The sequence below is a fragment of the Balaenoptera physalus genome, assembly GCF_965194825.1.
Source record: "Balaenoptera physalus genome assembly, chromosome: 20".
Taxonomy (NCBI): domain Eukaryota; kingdom Metazoa; phylum Chordata; class Mammalia; order Artiodactyla; family Balaenopteridae; genus Balaenoptera; species Balaenoptera physalus.
Window position 1 is genome coordinate 65,256,048 of NC_138901.1, and position 17,484 is coordinate 65,273,531.

General features: G+C 48.7%; 1 protein-coding gene across 5 annotated transcripts in view; it reads left to right on the forward strand.

Moving 5' to 3' along the window:
- LOC309650837 (disintegrin and metalloproteinase domain-containing protein 21-like) overlaps positions 1-10,605 on the forward strand; it is a 34,618-nt gene extending 24,013 nt beyond the window's left edge. For 2 of the 5 annotated variants that reach the window (XM_082442679.1, XM_082442678.1), the window contains 2 exons: positions 3,540-7,126; positions 8,087-10,605. In XM_082442679.1, the coding sequence (XP_082298805.1) occupies positions 8,152-10,371 (2,220 nt within the window). In that variant the 5' untranslated portion in view covers positions 3,540-7,126; positions 8,087-8,151 and the 3' untranslated portion in view covers positions 10,372-10,605. Of the gene's footprint in view, positions 1-3,506; positions 7,127-8,086 lie in introns of all 5 variants that reach the window. The other 3 variants (XM_082442677.1, XM_082442680.1, XM_082442681.1) reach the window with 3 other exon arrangements.
- Positions 10,606-17,484: the final 6,879 nt, after the last annotated feature.

The window sequence follows — 17,484 nt, forward strand, 5'->3', positions numbered from 1 at the left end:
TAATATTCTATTGTTTGGATGCACCACAGTTTATTTATCTGTTCACTTACTGTAGGACATCTTGGTTGCTTCCAAGTTTTGTCAACCATGAATAAAGCTGATATAAACATTTGTGTGCAGGTTGTCACGTGGACCTATGTTTTCTATGTCTTTGGGTAAATACCAAGGTGTATGATTGCTGGGTCATATGGTAAGAGCATGTTTCCTTTCATAGAAACTGCTGAAATGTCTCCCAAAGTGGATGCACCGTCTTGCGTTACAACAAGCGGTGAATGAGTTCCTTTCCTTCTACAGCCTTGCCGGCATGTGGCGGGTAATTGCGATGTGTCATGACAGTTTATCAGCCTTGCCGGCACGTAGCGTGGTCCATGTTCCAGATTTTGGCTGTTTGAATAATTGTGTACAGTCATCACATCATGGTTTTACTTTGCATTTCCCTGATCACATGTGAAGCAGAGCTTCTTCTCATATGCTCATTTGCTACCTGTTTATCTCTGTTGGTGAAGTTTCTATTCAGGTCTTTGGCCCCCCTTTTTTAAAAAAAATAAATTTATTTTTAATTTTTTTTATTTTTGACTGTGTTGGGTCTTTGTTGCTGTGCGCGGGCTTTCTCTGGTTGCGGTGAGTGGGGCTACTCTTCGATGCAGTGTGCAGGCTTCTCATTGCAGTGGCTTCTCTTGTTGCAGAGCACAGGCTCTGGGGGTATGGGCTTCAGTAGTTGTGGCACACAGGCTCAGTAGTTGTGGCACGCGAGCTCTAGAGCGCAGGCTTAGTAGTTGTGGCACAGGGGCTTAGTTGCTCCGTGGCACCAGGGCTCGAACCCGTGTCCCCTGCATTGGCAGGTGGATTCTTAACCACTGCGCCACCAGGGAAGTCCCTTTGGCCCATTTTTTAATCAGGTTTTCTGTTTTCATATTGTTGAGTTTCAAGTGTTCTTTGTGTAATTGAGTAACAGTATTTTACCAGATGAATCTGTTACAAATAATTTATCCTAGGCTGTGGCTTCTATTCTCATTGTCTTGACATTGTCTTCCACAGAGCAGAAGTTTTAAAATTTAATAGAATCTAGTTTATCAAAGATTTATTTTATGGATCCTAAAAAGTCATCATTCGTTCTACCCCAAATCGTCTAGTTTTTCTCCTGTGTTATCTCTTGGAGGTTTTAGAGTTTTGAATTTTACATTCAGCTCTGTGAACCATTTTCAGTAAAGTTCTGTGAAGACTATAAGGTCTTTGCCAAGACCTATCCACTTTTTTGCATGTGGATATCCAGTTGTTCCATTTGCTAAAAAGCCCCATTAATTTTCAGAATGGCACAGATAGGAGTAATCTCTTCCAGACTTCGCTTTAATCTTGGGAAAATGGGGGTGTACATTTTGGTAGAGAGCAAGGATTATACCAGGATTGTGGTCTAAGCAGAGGGTGAGCCCAGACACATAATAGAAATACCAATATCAAAAGAAGAAAAGCAGTAAAAGTTATGTGTTCATCATTTGTGTTTTAAGAGGGACCATCCACAGGCTTTACTGGGGCTCAGGATTTAGCATCCAGGATGAAGTCATCACCAATGGGAAGGTCTTGAGTTGGACGGGTATCATCTGGGAGGTGGACTGGAGAACCTCCAAGTGAGTTCCTGCTGCAGTGGATGTGGGTCTCAGCATTTGCCATGGTTGTCTGAAGTAATGTCTCTGTGGCAGAGTGGGCTTCCAATTATAATTTAATGAAAACAACTAGACCGTTACTAATTAGATCAGCAATCATCCGGGTGATGTGAGCTGTGCCTGACCAGTCTCTGTTATTGTTATTGTTTGCGGGCATATAGGGTCCTGTATCAAATGAGCCACCTGCCCTGTAGGACAGGTTATGGTTAGTGCTTCCAGGAGAGTATGTGCCCTAGATCTGGTGTCCAACCCTTTTGGTATGGGGGAAAGATAGTAAAATATATTAAAAAATAAATCAAGCCATGGGGAAAGGGAGAGAAACATTCAGGGGATTATGTGCCAGACTGGAATTTGGAAAGGAATTATTTGAGAAGAGCATTATGTTTCTAATAGCAAACATCTGTCTAGGACCTATCTGGGACATGATGGTTCTACTGAATGATATTCCAAGACCCTACATTGTGTGTATTGAAAATGAAATGTGTAGTTTAGTTACTATTAGTAAAGTCTATAACTCCAAAGGAAATAAGTAGTGCCCTAGTAAGGCATTGTAGGTCTTAGCATACATGGAAATATGTGTCATTTTGATTTACGTTTTAGGTATCTTTGAGGCAAGAGATTCCCAGATACTTTTACACCAAAGGGGACAATTTTTGGACAGTGGCCCAGTAGTTTATTATAAATGAGAAGATGGGGTTATTTGTTGTCCAGGGTATCCACTGCTAAGTCCACTGCACCTGCCCTGTCCCTGGGACTTGACCTCGTGCTCCTGAGTCCAGAGCACTCCTTGGTGTCCTGATTACACCCTGCAGCCCAGCCCCTCCCGTCTCCCTGCAGGGAGGTTTGTGTCTGGGCTCACACTGATCTCCGTTTATTGTGTCTCTTACACAGTAATGCATGGTCCTGTCCACGGCTCTCAGGCTGTCCATTTGCAGATACAGCATGTTCCTGGCATTGTCTCTGGAGATCACAAGTCAGTCCTTCACAGAGTCTGCGTAGTTAGTGCTACCAGTACCAGTATTCATGGATGAGACCCACTCCGGCCCCTTCCCTGGAGCCTGGCACACCCAGCTCATCCAGTAGCTACTGAAGGTGACTCCAGAGGCTGCACGGGAGAGTGTCAGAGACCCCCCAGGCTACACCAAGCCTCCCCCAGACTCCACCAGCTGGACCTCTGCAAACACAGAGACATCCTGGTCAGGAGACTGTCACACGTCCACTGATTCCCTCACTCATATCCCCTCACATCCTCAGTATCTCTTGTTCTCCATCAGTTACCTTGTAAAATAGCAACAAAGGCAAAGCAGCTCAGCCCAGACTCCATGGTGAGTTGTCTGTATTCAGTCCTTGCACAGCTGATGCCGAGGCAGGACCATAACAGTGAGGTGTGGGGGTCCTCCGAAGGACGACTTGGGCTCGAAGATGCCCCAGCTGGCCCTTCCTTGGACTGAAGGACACTTGATGTCCCATCCGATCTTACTTCTCTCTCTATCACTCAGGGTCAGAGCTGCATCAGGACCGACATCACTCAGCATCACAAACATACTTTCCTAAAAACAAATTCCATGCAAATGGAATCCATTTTCGATGACTTCTTTTTAGGTGACCTGAAATAACTGAAAAAATACCTTAGCATAGTTATTGATAATATGAACCTGCTTCTTTAGGCAAATACAAAATATAAAATAACAACGGCAATGGTCAGTTTTATGTGTCAGCTAGCCTGGGCTCCCTCTCCAGTTATTCTGGAGATCAATCCCTAATCCAGGTGTTACCCCGAAGCTATTTTGTAGATGTTGTTAAATTCTATCATCATTTTACTCTAATCTAGGAATATTATCCTAGATAACCTGGTTGGGCTTGATTCAATCACAACAGACCTGAAGAAGATGCAGTTCCACAGTGGACAGCAGCTTCATCTACTACTCGAGATTTCCAGCCTGGCCTTCCTGACGTCTGGCCCCATGAAGGTTGTATGTCTCCAACCGGCCACACAGCCTCCATCCTCCAGAGCTCGCAGCACAGCAGGGTGTCCATCAGGCTCTGCTGGAAGCCACAGGTCAGGGTGGTGACCCCACAATAGTTTGATCAGGACAAGTTCAAACTCCACATCCCGTTGTGTCTAAACAAACATCACTCCCTTGAGTACTTATGTCCACTTACCTTCCCCAGTGAGTGCACGTGCAGAGGACAGCAGGCACATCCTGGTCCACAGCAAGTCTGAAAGTCCCATCACACCTTCCCAGGTGCCTGCAGGAGCCACAGCCTGGGCCACACCTGAGCTCCAGGTAAAGGGTCTGCCCCTGGGGTTTAGACCACAGAAGGGGCATGACCCCTTTTCAGATAGTGGAAGGAGAAAGGGTTTGGGGACAAAAAGATGAAGGAGAAAGAAAGCTGATTCACAGAAGAGACAGCCTGATCAGTGTTCACTGTTCAGCATTGAGTCTGGTGAGAGGAGGGTTAGATTTAAAATCCATCAGCTTCTCTCAGGGACTGGCCCGGCCTTAGGCTCCGTCTGGCTGGGACCAGGACAGCAAAGCCTGTCCTTGTGTAGGATTTCTGTTGAGGTCTGCTCTTCCAGTCTGATGGGAAACCAGCAACCAGCTCCCTCAGGCTCCCTCACATCCCTGCTCCTGGTGACCATCAGCAGTCATTACTGGCTCTGTAAGTGGGACTCTGCATTGGTGCACGTGAGACTGTATGCTCGTGTTAGAGCAGAAGTTTCTAATCAGAAATCTGTAGTTGACAAACAATTACAAACGTAGAGAGGGTCTACGAGAAATGGTGAGACGCAGAGGGAACCACAGGCTCTGGCAGAAAACCTCTACCTTCATCCGCACCTGCTCGTGTGGCTGGTCTCTGTGCTCAGTGGGTCCTGAGCATCCCCTGGTGGCCTCAGCCCTGCCTCATGGTCCTCAGTGAAACCTGCAGCCCAGCCCCTCCTGTCTCCCTGCAGGGAAGTTTCTGTCTGGGCTCACCCTGACCTCCCCTCCCTGTGTCCCTCGAACAGTCTGCAGCCATGCCCTCGGTGGTTACAGAGCTCAGCTGCAGGGAGAACTGGTTCCTGGATGTGTCTCTGGAGATGGGGAGTTAACTCCTAGGGGCTGGGGCTGGGGCTGAGTCGTCATTCTAGCATATTCCTGATGACCAGTGCAGCCCCTACCCCAAGGGCTGATGGATCCCAGCTCCAGCAATAACCACTGGTTGGGATGAGGAATCCAGAGACAGCACAGGTGAGGGAGAGGGTCTGCAAGGTGTAGTCCTGGGCCCAACTCCTGTACCTGCACCTGGGACAGGACACCTGGGCACAAGGAGAATCAGTCGCCGTCAGTCACCTGTGGCCACAACCATCCCCGCAGACCCGTGTCTGACACCTGCGACCCTCACTTTGGGGAGGTGTCACCAGGCGGAGGAGAAGAACCCACAGCCTCCTCTTCTTCCGGACCACAGCTCTGCCTTCCCCAGAGACCTCAGCCCTGTCTGCGGAGGGAGCTGTGAGCTCCCGCAGCCCAGGGGTGGACTTTACCCTCGAGCTTGAAGAGGAATTTTCATATTGGAAGCCTTGTCCTTAGAAGTGGGGAGGGACTGAAGAACTCCTTTTCTGTTATTTCTTATTATTGCTAACCAACATATAATCATTCTCCCCACTTTCTAAGGACTCAGATTGTTTTCTATCCATAATGGCCCTTTTCTCCTTTCTTTTCAGTTAGTTTTTGCAGGTGTTAAGTGGAAGAAATAGTCCTACTCTATTTTCTGATGTTTGAGAGCTGGCACCTTAAAGTTCACTCCTCTCTTCTTCCTCTGCCCACTGCTGGGAAATTTGGTAAGAAGCACAGCTTCTCCCTCCTTCGATGCAGGTGGGAGATCAAAACCACATGAGCCCCGCCCGTGAGCACAACACTTACCCTCCCACACCCAGGAACCACATTAAAAACCCTAATCCGTCTCCATTGCTGGTGCTATCAAACCATTTCTGATGTGCTTGAGAGGTCTGCCCTGCTCTCAACAGACACCTCAATAATGGAGGTGATACATTTTCCAAATTCCTTTCATGTGTGCCTGTGGCATCATCAGACTGAGCTTCTATATCGAGCTTTGGTCGGGGATGGGTGTCACTGTGCATTGCCTTGATGTCCACTATTAATACTGCTGGTGCTGTGAGTGTGGTGTCGGGTCAGTAAGCACCACCACCAGGGCCTTCCTCCTCTCGCTTTGGGTGTGTGATGCCGGTGTTGCCTGATACCCATCATGCGCTTTGAGGCGCTGCTTGCTGGCTCGTTGTGCTCTGAGCTGTGCCGTGCACTGCCGCGTTGCTGACTGCAGCAGAGCCTCTTGTATGGACTCAGCCAACTTCCTTCAGAAGTTTTGATAATTAATTGGTATTTATGGACAGGAGTAAACAGTCGTAAGGGACTCTGCCTTCTGTGCATGGGAGTGTTTTCCTCCTATGGCAGCACATCTTCCTAATTCAGAGGTTTCAGGGTTAAGCATAGAATCATGAGGCAGAGATGGGCTGGGGGAGACTGCTCTAAGGAGAGGAAGCCCCAGACCCCGGCAGGGAGCAGCCCTGAACCTCCATCTGCGCCTGCTCCCACGATCAGCCTTGTGTTGGCAGCGCTGACCTCCCTCTGAGGCCCTGAGATCTCCTGGGAGATCCTGGCTGTTACCCGCAGCCCCCACACCTGCCCCTGCGAGACTTGTGTCTGGCTCACCACGCACTCGGACTGCAGTGTCTCGGGCACAGCCGTACCTGCCTGCACTCCTGGCCTTGGAACTGCGTAGCTGTGAGAACACTTGCTTCTCGGTTGTGTCCCTGGAGATGCTGACTCAGGACTGGAGGTCATGCTGCCCTGAGTGTGCCCCTGAGCCCAGGCCACAGCAGCCACTCCAGCCCCTTCCCTGGGTGAATGTGGATCCACCACAGGGAATATTCTGAACCTGGGAACATGTAGATGACACAGGTGAGGCTGAGCCTCTCCATGGAGACCACCTCTCCCTCATGCCTTTGTACGATGTGGTTCTCAGCCTGGGTACCTGAGAAGAGAGAAAACTCCTGAGTCACACAGGCACATGGCCTCATCCCATCATCCCATTTCTGAAGGAAAAGTCTGATTCTCTTCAAGTGGTTTAAGATACGCAGTTGAGTCAGACTTCTCATCATGATGTGTAGGCAGGCAGAAGGGCTTGTGGCCTCCGGATTCTGAGGGGGGAATTAGTGCAAGTCTGTAGTACTGTACCTATGAAACTGGGCCTTAAGAAGGCATTTCATGCTGAAGAAAGCACCTTAATGGAAGACATAGGATGAAAAAACAAGTTAGAGTGCATTGTCAGCTAACAGGCACCGAAGGAGATTGTGAGATGTAATTTTACAGTAGAATGAAAACAGGCCCAGATAGAAGATGGGAGAAGAAGAAAGAAATGAGAAGCAAAAACGTAAAAGCCATATGTATAAGCATAATTAAATGGTGAGTAGAGGGAAAAGAGTACATCATCTTGTACAGGGTATAAATAAAAAGTGTAGGATTAGCATTCGGAAGGTCAGTGGGAACTCGTTTGAGAGAGCAGAACTGTGGGCACTCAGAACGAAGCCCTGGGGCTGCACGGGGGGTAAGGGGAGCATCATTAGATTTTATGGGTCAGGTATCCTCTTCCTATGCTCTGCGAAAGCCCTACTGTGGGAGTGAAAGAGCGTCTAACTCTCGCCCTATCAGGGGGGGAAGATTGGCCGATGTGTTAGGTCCATCAGGGAGGAGCAGGCCCAGTTGGGATGGGGAGGAATACAGAACAGCAGGCAGACGGCAAGGAGTAAATGTCCTACCTTGGAAGTTCATCCCCGATCACATTCGGTTTAAATGGCAGGACTGTGTTTGTAAATTAAGAGGGAAATATTCATAGTCTGGAGGACAATGAAATTTTTCTTCTGATCATGACCTGGTACTAGATTTTTTTCCTCCTCTCAAAACAAGTACAAACTTTCACAAGAGTGAAATATTTGTTCTCTCACATTGGACACCAACAGAGAGAAGGGATCAGCACATGCATAGGAGGAACCTACCACATCCAGGACAGAACCACGGAAAAGGGCAGAGGGAACGCCCCTGGGGCTCTCACGTGGTCAGGAGTGGTGTCTCTTCTCACCCGCTGGGGCAAGGAAAATAAAATCTGATGGTTAAGGGAGCATTAGATGGTGCACTCTGAAGGGTTTCACAGAGCACTGAGGAACGATGACTCCTACTCTAGATGCTGACCCAGTAAGCCCTCAATTCCATGGTAGCACTCATGGACATAGCCCTCCGCTCTCCCACCTCAGCCCTGGCTGAGTTCATATCCAGACCCATCCACTGCCACGCCCTGGGACTGTTACCTAATCCCATTAGGAGACCCACCCAGCAACCTCTTTTTCTCTGTCACTGTCTCCTTTGTAGGAGGTGGCCACAGCAGATGGTGTAGACCTGGCTCCTCTGGGATCCTGCTTTTAACTCATTGGTAGATGTCCCTGAGCAAGGCCCCAAGGCTGGCAGAGGGCCAGGTCACCCTGGGGGCAGCCGTCTTGCTGCTTGGACTCTGGGCAGTACTGGCTCCAGTCCAGTGCTCTCAAGGCCGTCCCTCATGGCGCTACATCTCTTCGGAGTTGGTGATACCCAGGAAGGAGTTGCACCGAGGCAAGGGTGTTCAGACGCCGGGCTGGCTCTCCTACAGCCTGCGTTTTGGGGGCCAGAGGCACGTTATCCACATGCGGCGCAAGAATTTATTTTGGCCTGGACACCTGCTGCTGATGACTCAGGATGACCAAGGAGCCTTGCAGATGGACTACCCCTTCGTCCCTTCAGATTGTTACTACCTCGGCTACCTGGAGGAGATTCCTTTTTCCATGGTCACCGTGGACACGTGCTATGGGGGTCTTGAAGGTATTATGAAGTTGGATGACCTTGCATATGAAATCAAACCCCTCAAGGATTCAGAAAGGTTTGAACATGTGGTTTCTCAGATAGTGGCAGATGCCAATGCAACAGGACCTGCATATGGACCGGGACACAAGGAGGATAGACACCCACTGTTCCCTGAAGCAGATGTCAGTGTAGCCCCCAGGAGTGGTGCTAGGGTGTTTGCAGCACATAAGGGAATTATGAAAGGATTTGTTCAATATTCTAATTCAATGTATCATGTATACAACAATGTGTCTAAGTGTGTAGAAACCCTGGTACATATGTGTAGTATAGTGGACTCCTTTCAACAAGGTCTTGCTGTAAGATTCTATCTAGTTGCAGTGGTACTATTTAATGAAAGAGATCCAACTGTCATGAATGACTATAGAGTACCAGGTGGTGCATATGCTCGTTATCATGCAAACAATTTCAGACTAGTTACAGAAACCACTTCATCCTTGATAGTAATTCGTGATGGACCACGACCAGGTCAATTTGAGCCAGAGACCTATACTATGTGTACAACTGATCGTAGTCTACTCTTCGTTGGTTATCTAGGCAGACATTATTTAATATTAGCTATTGTATCAACCCAACTCATTGGGAGAAGTTTTGGTCTGTGGTATGATGGTGATAACTGCTATTGCATGAGAAGGAGCACCTGCCTTATGGCAAAATACCCAGCCTTGACAGATGCCTTCAGTGACTGTTCCATTGGGCATTGGTGGAACATAGTAGGACTACGGGGCAGTTGTATATTTAACACAACGGTGAGCTATTTTAATGAAAGCCTGATAAAGATGCGTTGTGGAAACTATATAGTGGAGGATTGGGAGCAATGTGACTGTGGCTCCTTCAAGCAGTGTTACAGCAACAAATGCTGTGAGTATGACTGCATGTTGGAGGAAGGGGCTACTTGTAATGAAGGACTATGCTGTACAAACTGTACCTACTCTGAACCTGGGACACTCTGCAGACCAATCCAGAATACATGTGATCTTCCAGAGTACTGTTTTGGAACAACCAGTCAATGCCCAGAAGATTTTTATATGCAGGATGGAACGCCCTGTACTGAAGAAGGCTACTGCTATCATGGAAACTGCACTGACCGCACAATGCACTGCAGAGAAATCTTTGGAAGACACGCTATTAATGCTCATGACGTCTGCTATACAATAAATAGAAAAGCCAATCGATTTGGACACTGTACAAGAAATGATAGGGTGTTGAACTATGCTGCTTGTGGAGAAGAAGACATAAAATGTGGAAGGCTGCAGTGTAGCAATGTCACTCATGTTCCCCGGTTGCAGGAACATGTTTCATTCCATCAGTCAAAGATCTCAGGGGTCTGGTGTTGGGGAGTAGGCAGTCACTATTCCCCAGAAACAACTGATGTTGGTCATGTGAGAAGTGGTACCCCCTGCGCTCCTGAGAGGTTCTGTCTCAATAGCGCCTGCAATGCTCGTATAGATGCAATAACTTATGACTGTCCCCCTAAGAAATGCAATCATAGAGGAATTTGCAACAATAGAAGGAATTGCCATTGCCATGTAGGCTGGGAGCCTCCACTGTGCTTAAAGAGAGGTCCTGGAGGGAGCATGGACAGCGGACCCAGCTCAAGAAGAATTCGCTCAGTAAAAACAAGCCAAGCATCGATCCTATATTTGAAACTGGTCTTTGGTCGCATTTATACCTTCATAGCTGCACTCCTCTTTGGTGTGGCCACCAATGTTAAAAATGTCAAGACCTCCAGAGTTAAGGAAGTGATAGTAGGTGATAAATAAATTATAAACCAGCCTCCCGACCCCTGTACAACCATTGGTAATATAGAAGTAATATCAATATATATGATGAAATCAGTAATAAGATGGCAAAGCTGAATATCATGTTCTAGAAGTCTGCAGGAGATGACAGGGGATTTCCGTACATCAGGGGCGGTCAGGAGGCATCGATGTTCTCACATCAGGTCTCTTTGATAGGTCACTGATCAGGGCTGTGAAATAAATCTTGAAAAACCACTTGTTGGTGCCCTCTAATATTTTGTAAACTCTAAGAGAGCAAATTGAGCTTGAGACTTTGGCCCGGAGAGAGACCTGAGTCAGCAGCTGGGTCTTGACCTGAGTTCACTGGTCCCAGTAATAACAAAAATTTTCATGGGCTTCTTTAGGGGCAGATTCATAACATTTCTCCAAATTAGTGCTCTTGAACACTGGGGTTTTCTGCTTCCTCTATTTAATCTCTTCTTCTCTAAACCCAGAGTGGGTTCAGGGTAATAGAGGGCCCCTCCCAACCAGCACTGTCTGTCTCCTTCTGGGGTGGCTGTGGTCTGTGGGGTGAGAGTGATGTGGGCTCAGTTCCCATCTAGCATAAACTAGGACACTCTGGAGAGCATATTTCCCAAGGTGGGACACGGAGATCAGGAGGCTGAATGTAGCATTCACTGAAATTCCATCAGAAAGTTAGGTAGAAATGCCTATCAGTGACTCTGGCATTCAGAGGGAGTCCTGTGAATGTTAATCCCTCCCTTTCTTCTTGCATCTACATTTCAGTGCACTTTCAGTGAATGTAAGCTGAGTAATTCCTGATGAATAACAGACACTAGTCTTTATTTTATTTTATTTTTTATTTAACATCTTTGTTGGGGTATAATTGCTTCACAATGTTGTGTTAGTTTCTGCTGTATAACAAAGTGAATCAGCTGTACGTATACATATATCCCCATATCCCCTCCCTCTTGTGTCTCCCTCCCACCCTCCCTATCCCACCTCTCTAAGTGGTCACAAAGCACCGAGCTGATCTCCCTGTGCTATGCGGCTGCTTCCCACTAGCTAGCTATTTTACATTTGGTAGTGTATATATGTCCATGCCACTCTCTCACTTCATCCCAGCTTACCCTTCCCCCTCCCCGTGTCCTCAAGTCCATTCTCTACGTCTGCATCTTTATTCCTGTCCTGCCCCTAGGTTCTTCAGAACCTTTTTTTTTTTAGATTCCATATATATGTGTTAGCATATGGTATTTGTTTTTCTCTTTCTGACTTACTTCACTCTGTATAACAGACTCTAGGTCCATCCACCTCACTACAAATAACTCCGTGGCCTTGCTGTCCTCTCTTAGGGACTGTGGCATCGTCTCTGTAGAAAGAGGTGGGTCAGCTTGAAGCCCGGTTCCCTCTTCTGCACGTTTCTTCTTTCTCTCCCAGTGATGGTCCCGGCCGAGCTGTGCCAGAGCAACCAAGGCAAAAGGGTCATGCACAGAATGACTGAGAACTTTGACCAGGTGCCGTGGGCTCCTCAGAGACAGTGACCCAGGACTGAGGTCCCAGAGCCTCCTTCTGAGTGTTGTGGCCCCTGTTCCCCTCTCATGGGAATTGTTGTCAGGCTTGATGGTTGAAGCAGCCATGGTATCGAGATTTCACTGGTAGAAACTATTCCTTTTCTTCCCTGGGAGAAGCAGGTCTCCTTCTACTTTGTTGGGGGACCCCCTTTTTAATAAACAAAAATGATGAGCTGTAAGTACATATTAAGGATTAGGTTATATACATGTAAAGAATAATCATAAAGATCAAGAAACAGAACATGATGAGTGGACACCCAGGAGTGCCCTTCCCTGGTCCCACCCTCCTCCCCACCATGAGGTAGCTGTTCTCCTGATTTTGTGTCAGTGACTTGTCCTCATAGTTTACGCCCGGGCACGCATCCCTAAATAAGGCAGCCCAGCTTTGCCTAGTTCCAAAGTCGGTAAGTGTGTGTATCATGCTTGCTGCTTTATTGCTCTTGATGGCTCAGCACTGTGTCCATGAGATTCTTTCATCTTGTGAATATAGTCTTTTTTAAAAAATAATTTTTATAGTTTTACTAACTTTAAACAAAATGTACTCCATTGCTGTGGAATATTCCTTCATAGGAGCGTGCATGGTTCATTTCTGCATCCGCCTGTGTTGGCTTTCAGGTTCTTTCAGGTTTGGCTCCTGTGGCTGCGGAGTCCATGTCCGTGTGTCCCGGTGCAGGGCTGGTGGGTTTGTGTTCAACTGGGAGGAGCACTGTGGGTCTGTGTGCACGGACTTCGCTATCTGAGGCCCGATTGTTTCAGAAGTGGTTGCACCCCCCGCTGCGTACCAGGCTTTCCATTGCTCCACATCCTGCTGATATTTGATACTATGTCTTTCATGTCTGCCATTCTGGTAGGTGTATGCACAGTATTTTTCTTATGGCTTTAATCCCTCGGTTGTTAGTGAAGTTGTTCATCTTGTGGTATTCATGGACTATTTCCTGTTGTTTTTAAAAAAGTTTTAAAAATTGTGGTCAAATACACATAACATAAACTTTACTATCTTAACCATTTTTAAGTGCACATTTCAGGGTCAAGAAGTAATTCCCACTGTTGTGCAAACTTGACCGCCATCGTCCTCCAGAACTTTTTCATCTTGCAAAATTGAAACAGTCCCCATTAAACGCTCACTCCCCATTGTCCCTCCCTCAGCCCCTGGCACTCAACATCCTACTTTCTGTCTCTATGCTTCTGACTGCTCTAGGGGCCTTGTATGAGTGGATCAAGCACTGTTTGTTTTTTTGTGTCTAGCTTACATCACTGAGCATAATGCCCTCAAGGTTCATCCCTGCTGCAGCCTGTGTCAGAATTGCCTTCCTTTTTAGGCTGAATAACATTCCCTTGTATTGATGGACCGTGTTTTTCTTCTCCTTTCATCCATTAGTGGACACATGTAATATCTACATTCATTTCTCCTGTCATAATATTTGTGGAATAATGTCAGAAAGTCCTATGAATCAAAAGTCATTTGCCATTAACTTTTTTCTTAAACTTTTTATTGTAAAAAACATCAAAGCTAAGAAAAAGGGAAGAATACATGTCAGCTTCACTTGTGTTCAGGAATTAATGCTTTACGGTATTCACTTTATTCCCTGTGTGTGTGCTATGCGTGTGCATGTGCCTGTTTGCATACATGTGCATAGGTATGTGCACTTGCACACGTTAGTGTGTGCATGGGCATATGCATGCATGTGTGTTCACATGCTAGTGTGTGAATATATTTGTGCTGTGCACGTGCATGTGTTTGTGTGTGTGCTGTGCCTGCCTGTGCGCACACCTGTGTGTTTGCTGGAACCACTTGCAAGTTGGTTGCAGACTGAATTGTGCCCCAGATATATCCACATGCAGCTGCTCCAACAATCCTGCGTAGCCACGTAAAGGTCACAGATCTCAGGGATTTAAATGGATGGAGCAGGATGTCCTGACACAGAGTCTGTCCTCCAATGACTGTCACTGTCTCAGTAACATCCTTCACACCTTCTTTAAGCCCCATTCAGGGTCCAGCTTAGGCCCCAATTACATTCAGTCACCTGCCCCAGGTCCCCTGTAAGCTACAGTGTCACAATGGGAGAGCCCGGCCAGGGCCTGGGGTGTCCCTCCTGTTGGCCCAGCCTCCAGGCCCTGCACTTGGCTCCTGTGTTCCCATCTCTCAGCCAGGCCCTGACTTGGATGGGGCCGCCACCTCTTTCCTCACAGGGGCCCATCGCCCAGTCAAAGGGGTGCATTCTCCCAAACTCAGCATCAGGAGCGGGGGGGTGACTGCCCCCACTGGGTCTCCTTCATGTGAGACCCTGTGCTTTTGAAAGAGCAGGCACCCTGCCCTCGGGGGTGGGGGGCTGGGAGGTGGCATGGGGCCCACGATGGGCAGGCAGGTCCCCGGGTGGGGCGAGCCAGCGTGCAGGGAGTTCCGCGGTGGGTTCTCCTCTCCAACGGCTTGCGTGCCCCAACCTCTCCCCGTGCCTCTCCTGGAAGACAGCGCGGTGCCCGGGACGGGAGCCATGGGAACCGTCAGCCACCGCCCCCTCTACACACACACACACACGCACACGCACACGCACACGCACACGCTGCAGGGAAGCAGGACCTGAGTGCAGGGCTCTCAGCGGCCCTGAGCGCCCCGCCCGGAATCGGCCAGCCGAATGGACAGACCGGATCTCCCGGCCCGGACCATGCAGGACTGTCCTGCCTGGGCTTCCAGTGTGGCCGCCTCCTTCTGGAAGCCTGGGAGGCTGGAATCAGGCCACTTCTTGTCTGTCCTGGCAGCAGACTGGGCTGCACTCTAAGAAGTCTGTGCTCGCCCGTGGATCCTGACCATCAGGTGGCCAGAGAAATTGGGAACATTTCTGTTTTGCCTGTTGAAATGTTTAATGACAAAGATTTTGTTCAGTTTCCTGATGTGGGTGTCCAAAGATGAGAGACCCATGTGTGTGACCTGTACCTCCTATGAGATCAGCCCTAAGCTAGTTTAAACATGATCAAGTTCTGTCTACATGGTAGATTTAGACCTCTCCATGTCCTGTCTACTGATTATATTTAGAGCTGACCATGTGCTGTCTATAATAAGAAGATTGAGACCTGACCATGTTCTGTGTACGCTAGGACTATGGGGACCTGGGTAGAGACCCGGCCTGGCCTCAGTACTGGGAAGCTCCGTGCCTGCATCTGAAGGTCAGTGCTTAGATGTCTGGGGTCTGGAGCTGAGGTGGGCTTGTCTTGGTAACAGCCTCTCTTCTGAGTGTGGTGACCTGGTCCTCCCAAGGGTCAGTGCTATGGTCGGGGCCTTAGTCTTAATCCCTGCAAGGTTCACCTTCCCTGGGGCTCGTGGAGAATCCTCAGGAGGGCTACCTGGCAATAATTCCAATTTACCAGCACGTGCATGGTGCGTAGGGAGGCAGGGTTAGCTGGTGAATTGATTTCAGGGCAAGCAGATCGGGCAAAAGGCCGATGGGTAACAGCTGAGGCTGCTGCTGAGCTCTCCTTCCAGTCTACCATCCCTACTCAGCAGAGTCCAGAGCTGCCCCTCGGCTTTCAGCCCTGCTGTCCTGTGAGTTTTCTCAACATGTAAGTGAGACAAGAAAGGACTGAGCCTGCCAGCACCAAGGTTTTGGGTTCAACTCTAGCATGAAAGCTTTAAAAACAGTTAAAATCACACAGAACCAAAGTGAGAAGAGGAGGACTCCTCTGGGACAAGTGTGGGGAGAGGAGACCCACCTTACACTTCTTTTGCCATCCCAGGAGGTCCCAGTAACCCAGCTTGTTTCCACATTAGGGGAGCAACCAGCAGAGCCATGGTGTCCTGACCAAGGAGACGTGTGACCCCAGGTGCAGGGTCTGGGGAGGTGGAGTCACCTGGTGAGTGTGGACCTGTGACCCCAGGTGGGGGGGGTCTGGGGAGGTGGGGTCACCTGTTGAGTGAGAACGTGTGACTTTAGGTGCAGGGTCTGGGGAGGTGGGTCACCCTGGTAAGTGTGGATGTGTGACCCCAGGTATAGGGTGCGGGGACTGTGTGGGTCTCACCACACCTGCATGGGTCAGGATCACATGTATGGGGAGACCGCATATGCGCTCTTTGCCTGCAGTGTGTCCTGTCCCCTTTGAGATTTCCAACCTCTGCATTAAGGGTGTTGCCCTGATTAACCTGTGGTTCCTTTTCTTCTCTTAATCTTGTCACAATCATATGAGGTCAGACATGTTTGAGTGGGTTGCTGCTCTGTGTTCTGGTGAGTGACAACACTTGGTGGTATCATATTAATATCATACCATATCATATGTCTAATATATGGGGGTTACCACTGCCTGGGTCCCCCTGGACAGAGGTCAGGTGAGCACAGACTAGCCCCCCCTAAGAATGGTCTGCCACGTGCTCCGTGAGGGTACCATGATGGCCCCTCAGGTGGGGGACTGTGTTTGGGCCTCCGACAATTGTGATGAAAGGGAGTCGAAATGGAATCTCAATTAACAAGACATCATTTTAAGAATTTAAGTGAAATAAAACACTCGTCACATACCCTTTACCGTCATCACCATTTTAAGTGCACGTTTCTGAGGCATCAGATATACTCACCTTCTCGTGGAGCCATCACCACCATCCGTAGAACTTTTCATCTTGTAAAACCAAACTTCCACAACCATGAAAGTCTCATTCCCCATTCCCTCCCACTGCCCCTGGCACCGATATCCACTTCAGTCCCTGAGTTGTCGACTCCAGGGCACCCACTGGAGTGGAATCCTGCAGTGTTTGCTGATGGGTCATTTTGGAAGAGCTGACTTTCAGTCTGAAGCTCTGCCTGTTTGCATCTGAAGAATCTGCATTTAAGGAGAGGGTGTATGAGGAAGGGGGTGTATGCGGGACAAAGGTGTCCGGGGTGCAGGTGAGCCAGGACCTGACCAGCTGCCTTTTGGGTCCTCTGGTCCCATCTCTTGGTCTGTGCCTCATCTGCATCATCACTGTCCCCGCTGGCACCCCTGGGGTGTTGTTGTCTGAGTGGGATTCCCCTGGTGACCCTGCTCTCCTCCCCTCCTCCTGCTGGTTGGGGAGGGAACTGCTTGCTGTGTGGTCTCTACTCCTGAGGCAGGAAGGACCCTGTAGCATGGACCTGCAGAGTGTGGGGTGTGGTCCCAAGAGCATGGGGCCCACATAGGACCCAACATCGGGGCGTGACAAGCGCTAGGGCTGCCTCATCACTGACAATGAATGTTGCCCAGATCCTGCTCGGGAGGGTGTGGTGGGTGGTCTGGGACCCTAGAGGCCCCATTCCTATCCTGGAGCTTGGAGAGTGCATCCCCATGGGCTCCAGATTCACCCCATATCTCAGCCATATCCCTCTGTCCTGTCTTTGAACTCAGGAAAACGAGCTCTCTTGTCCACAACATAGGCCTGGTCCTGTTGGTATTAGGATTCTTTAAGTTAGGTGTCCTGGGATAGCAGCTCTTTTTAGGCCTAAGAAGGAACAGCTCAGGAGTGTACAACAATTTCAGATGAAACTAATATTCAATGACTATCTCTAACTACTCGGTTGTTGACTTCTATTAGTCATTATTCTCCTGGTTTTAGCTCTGATGTGGGGAT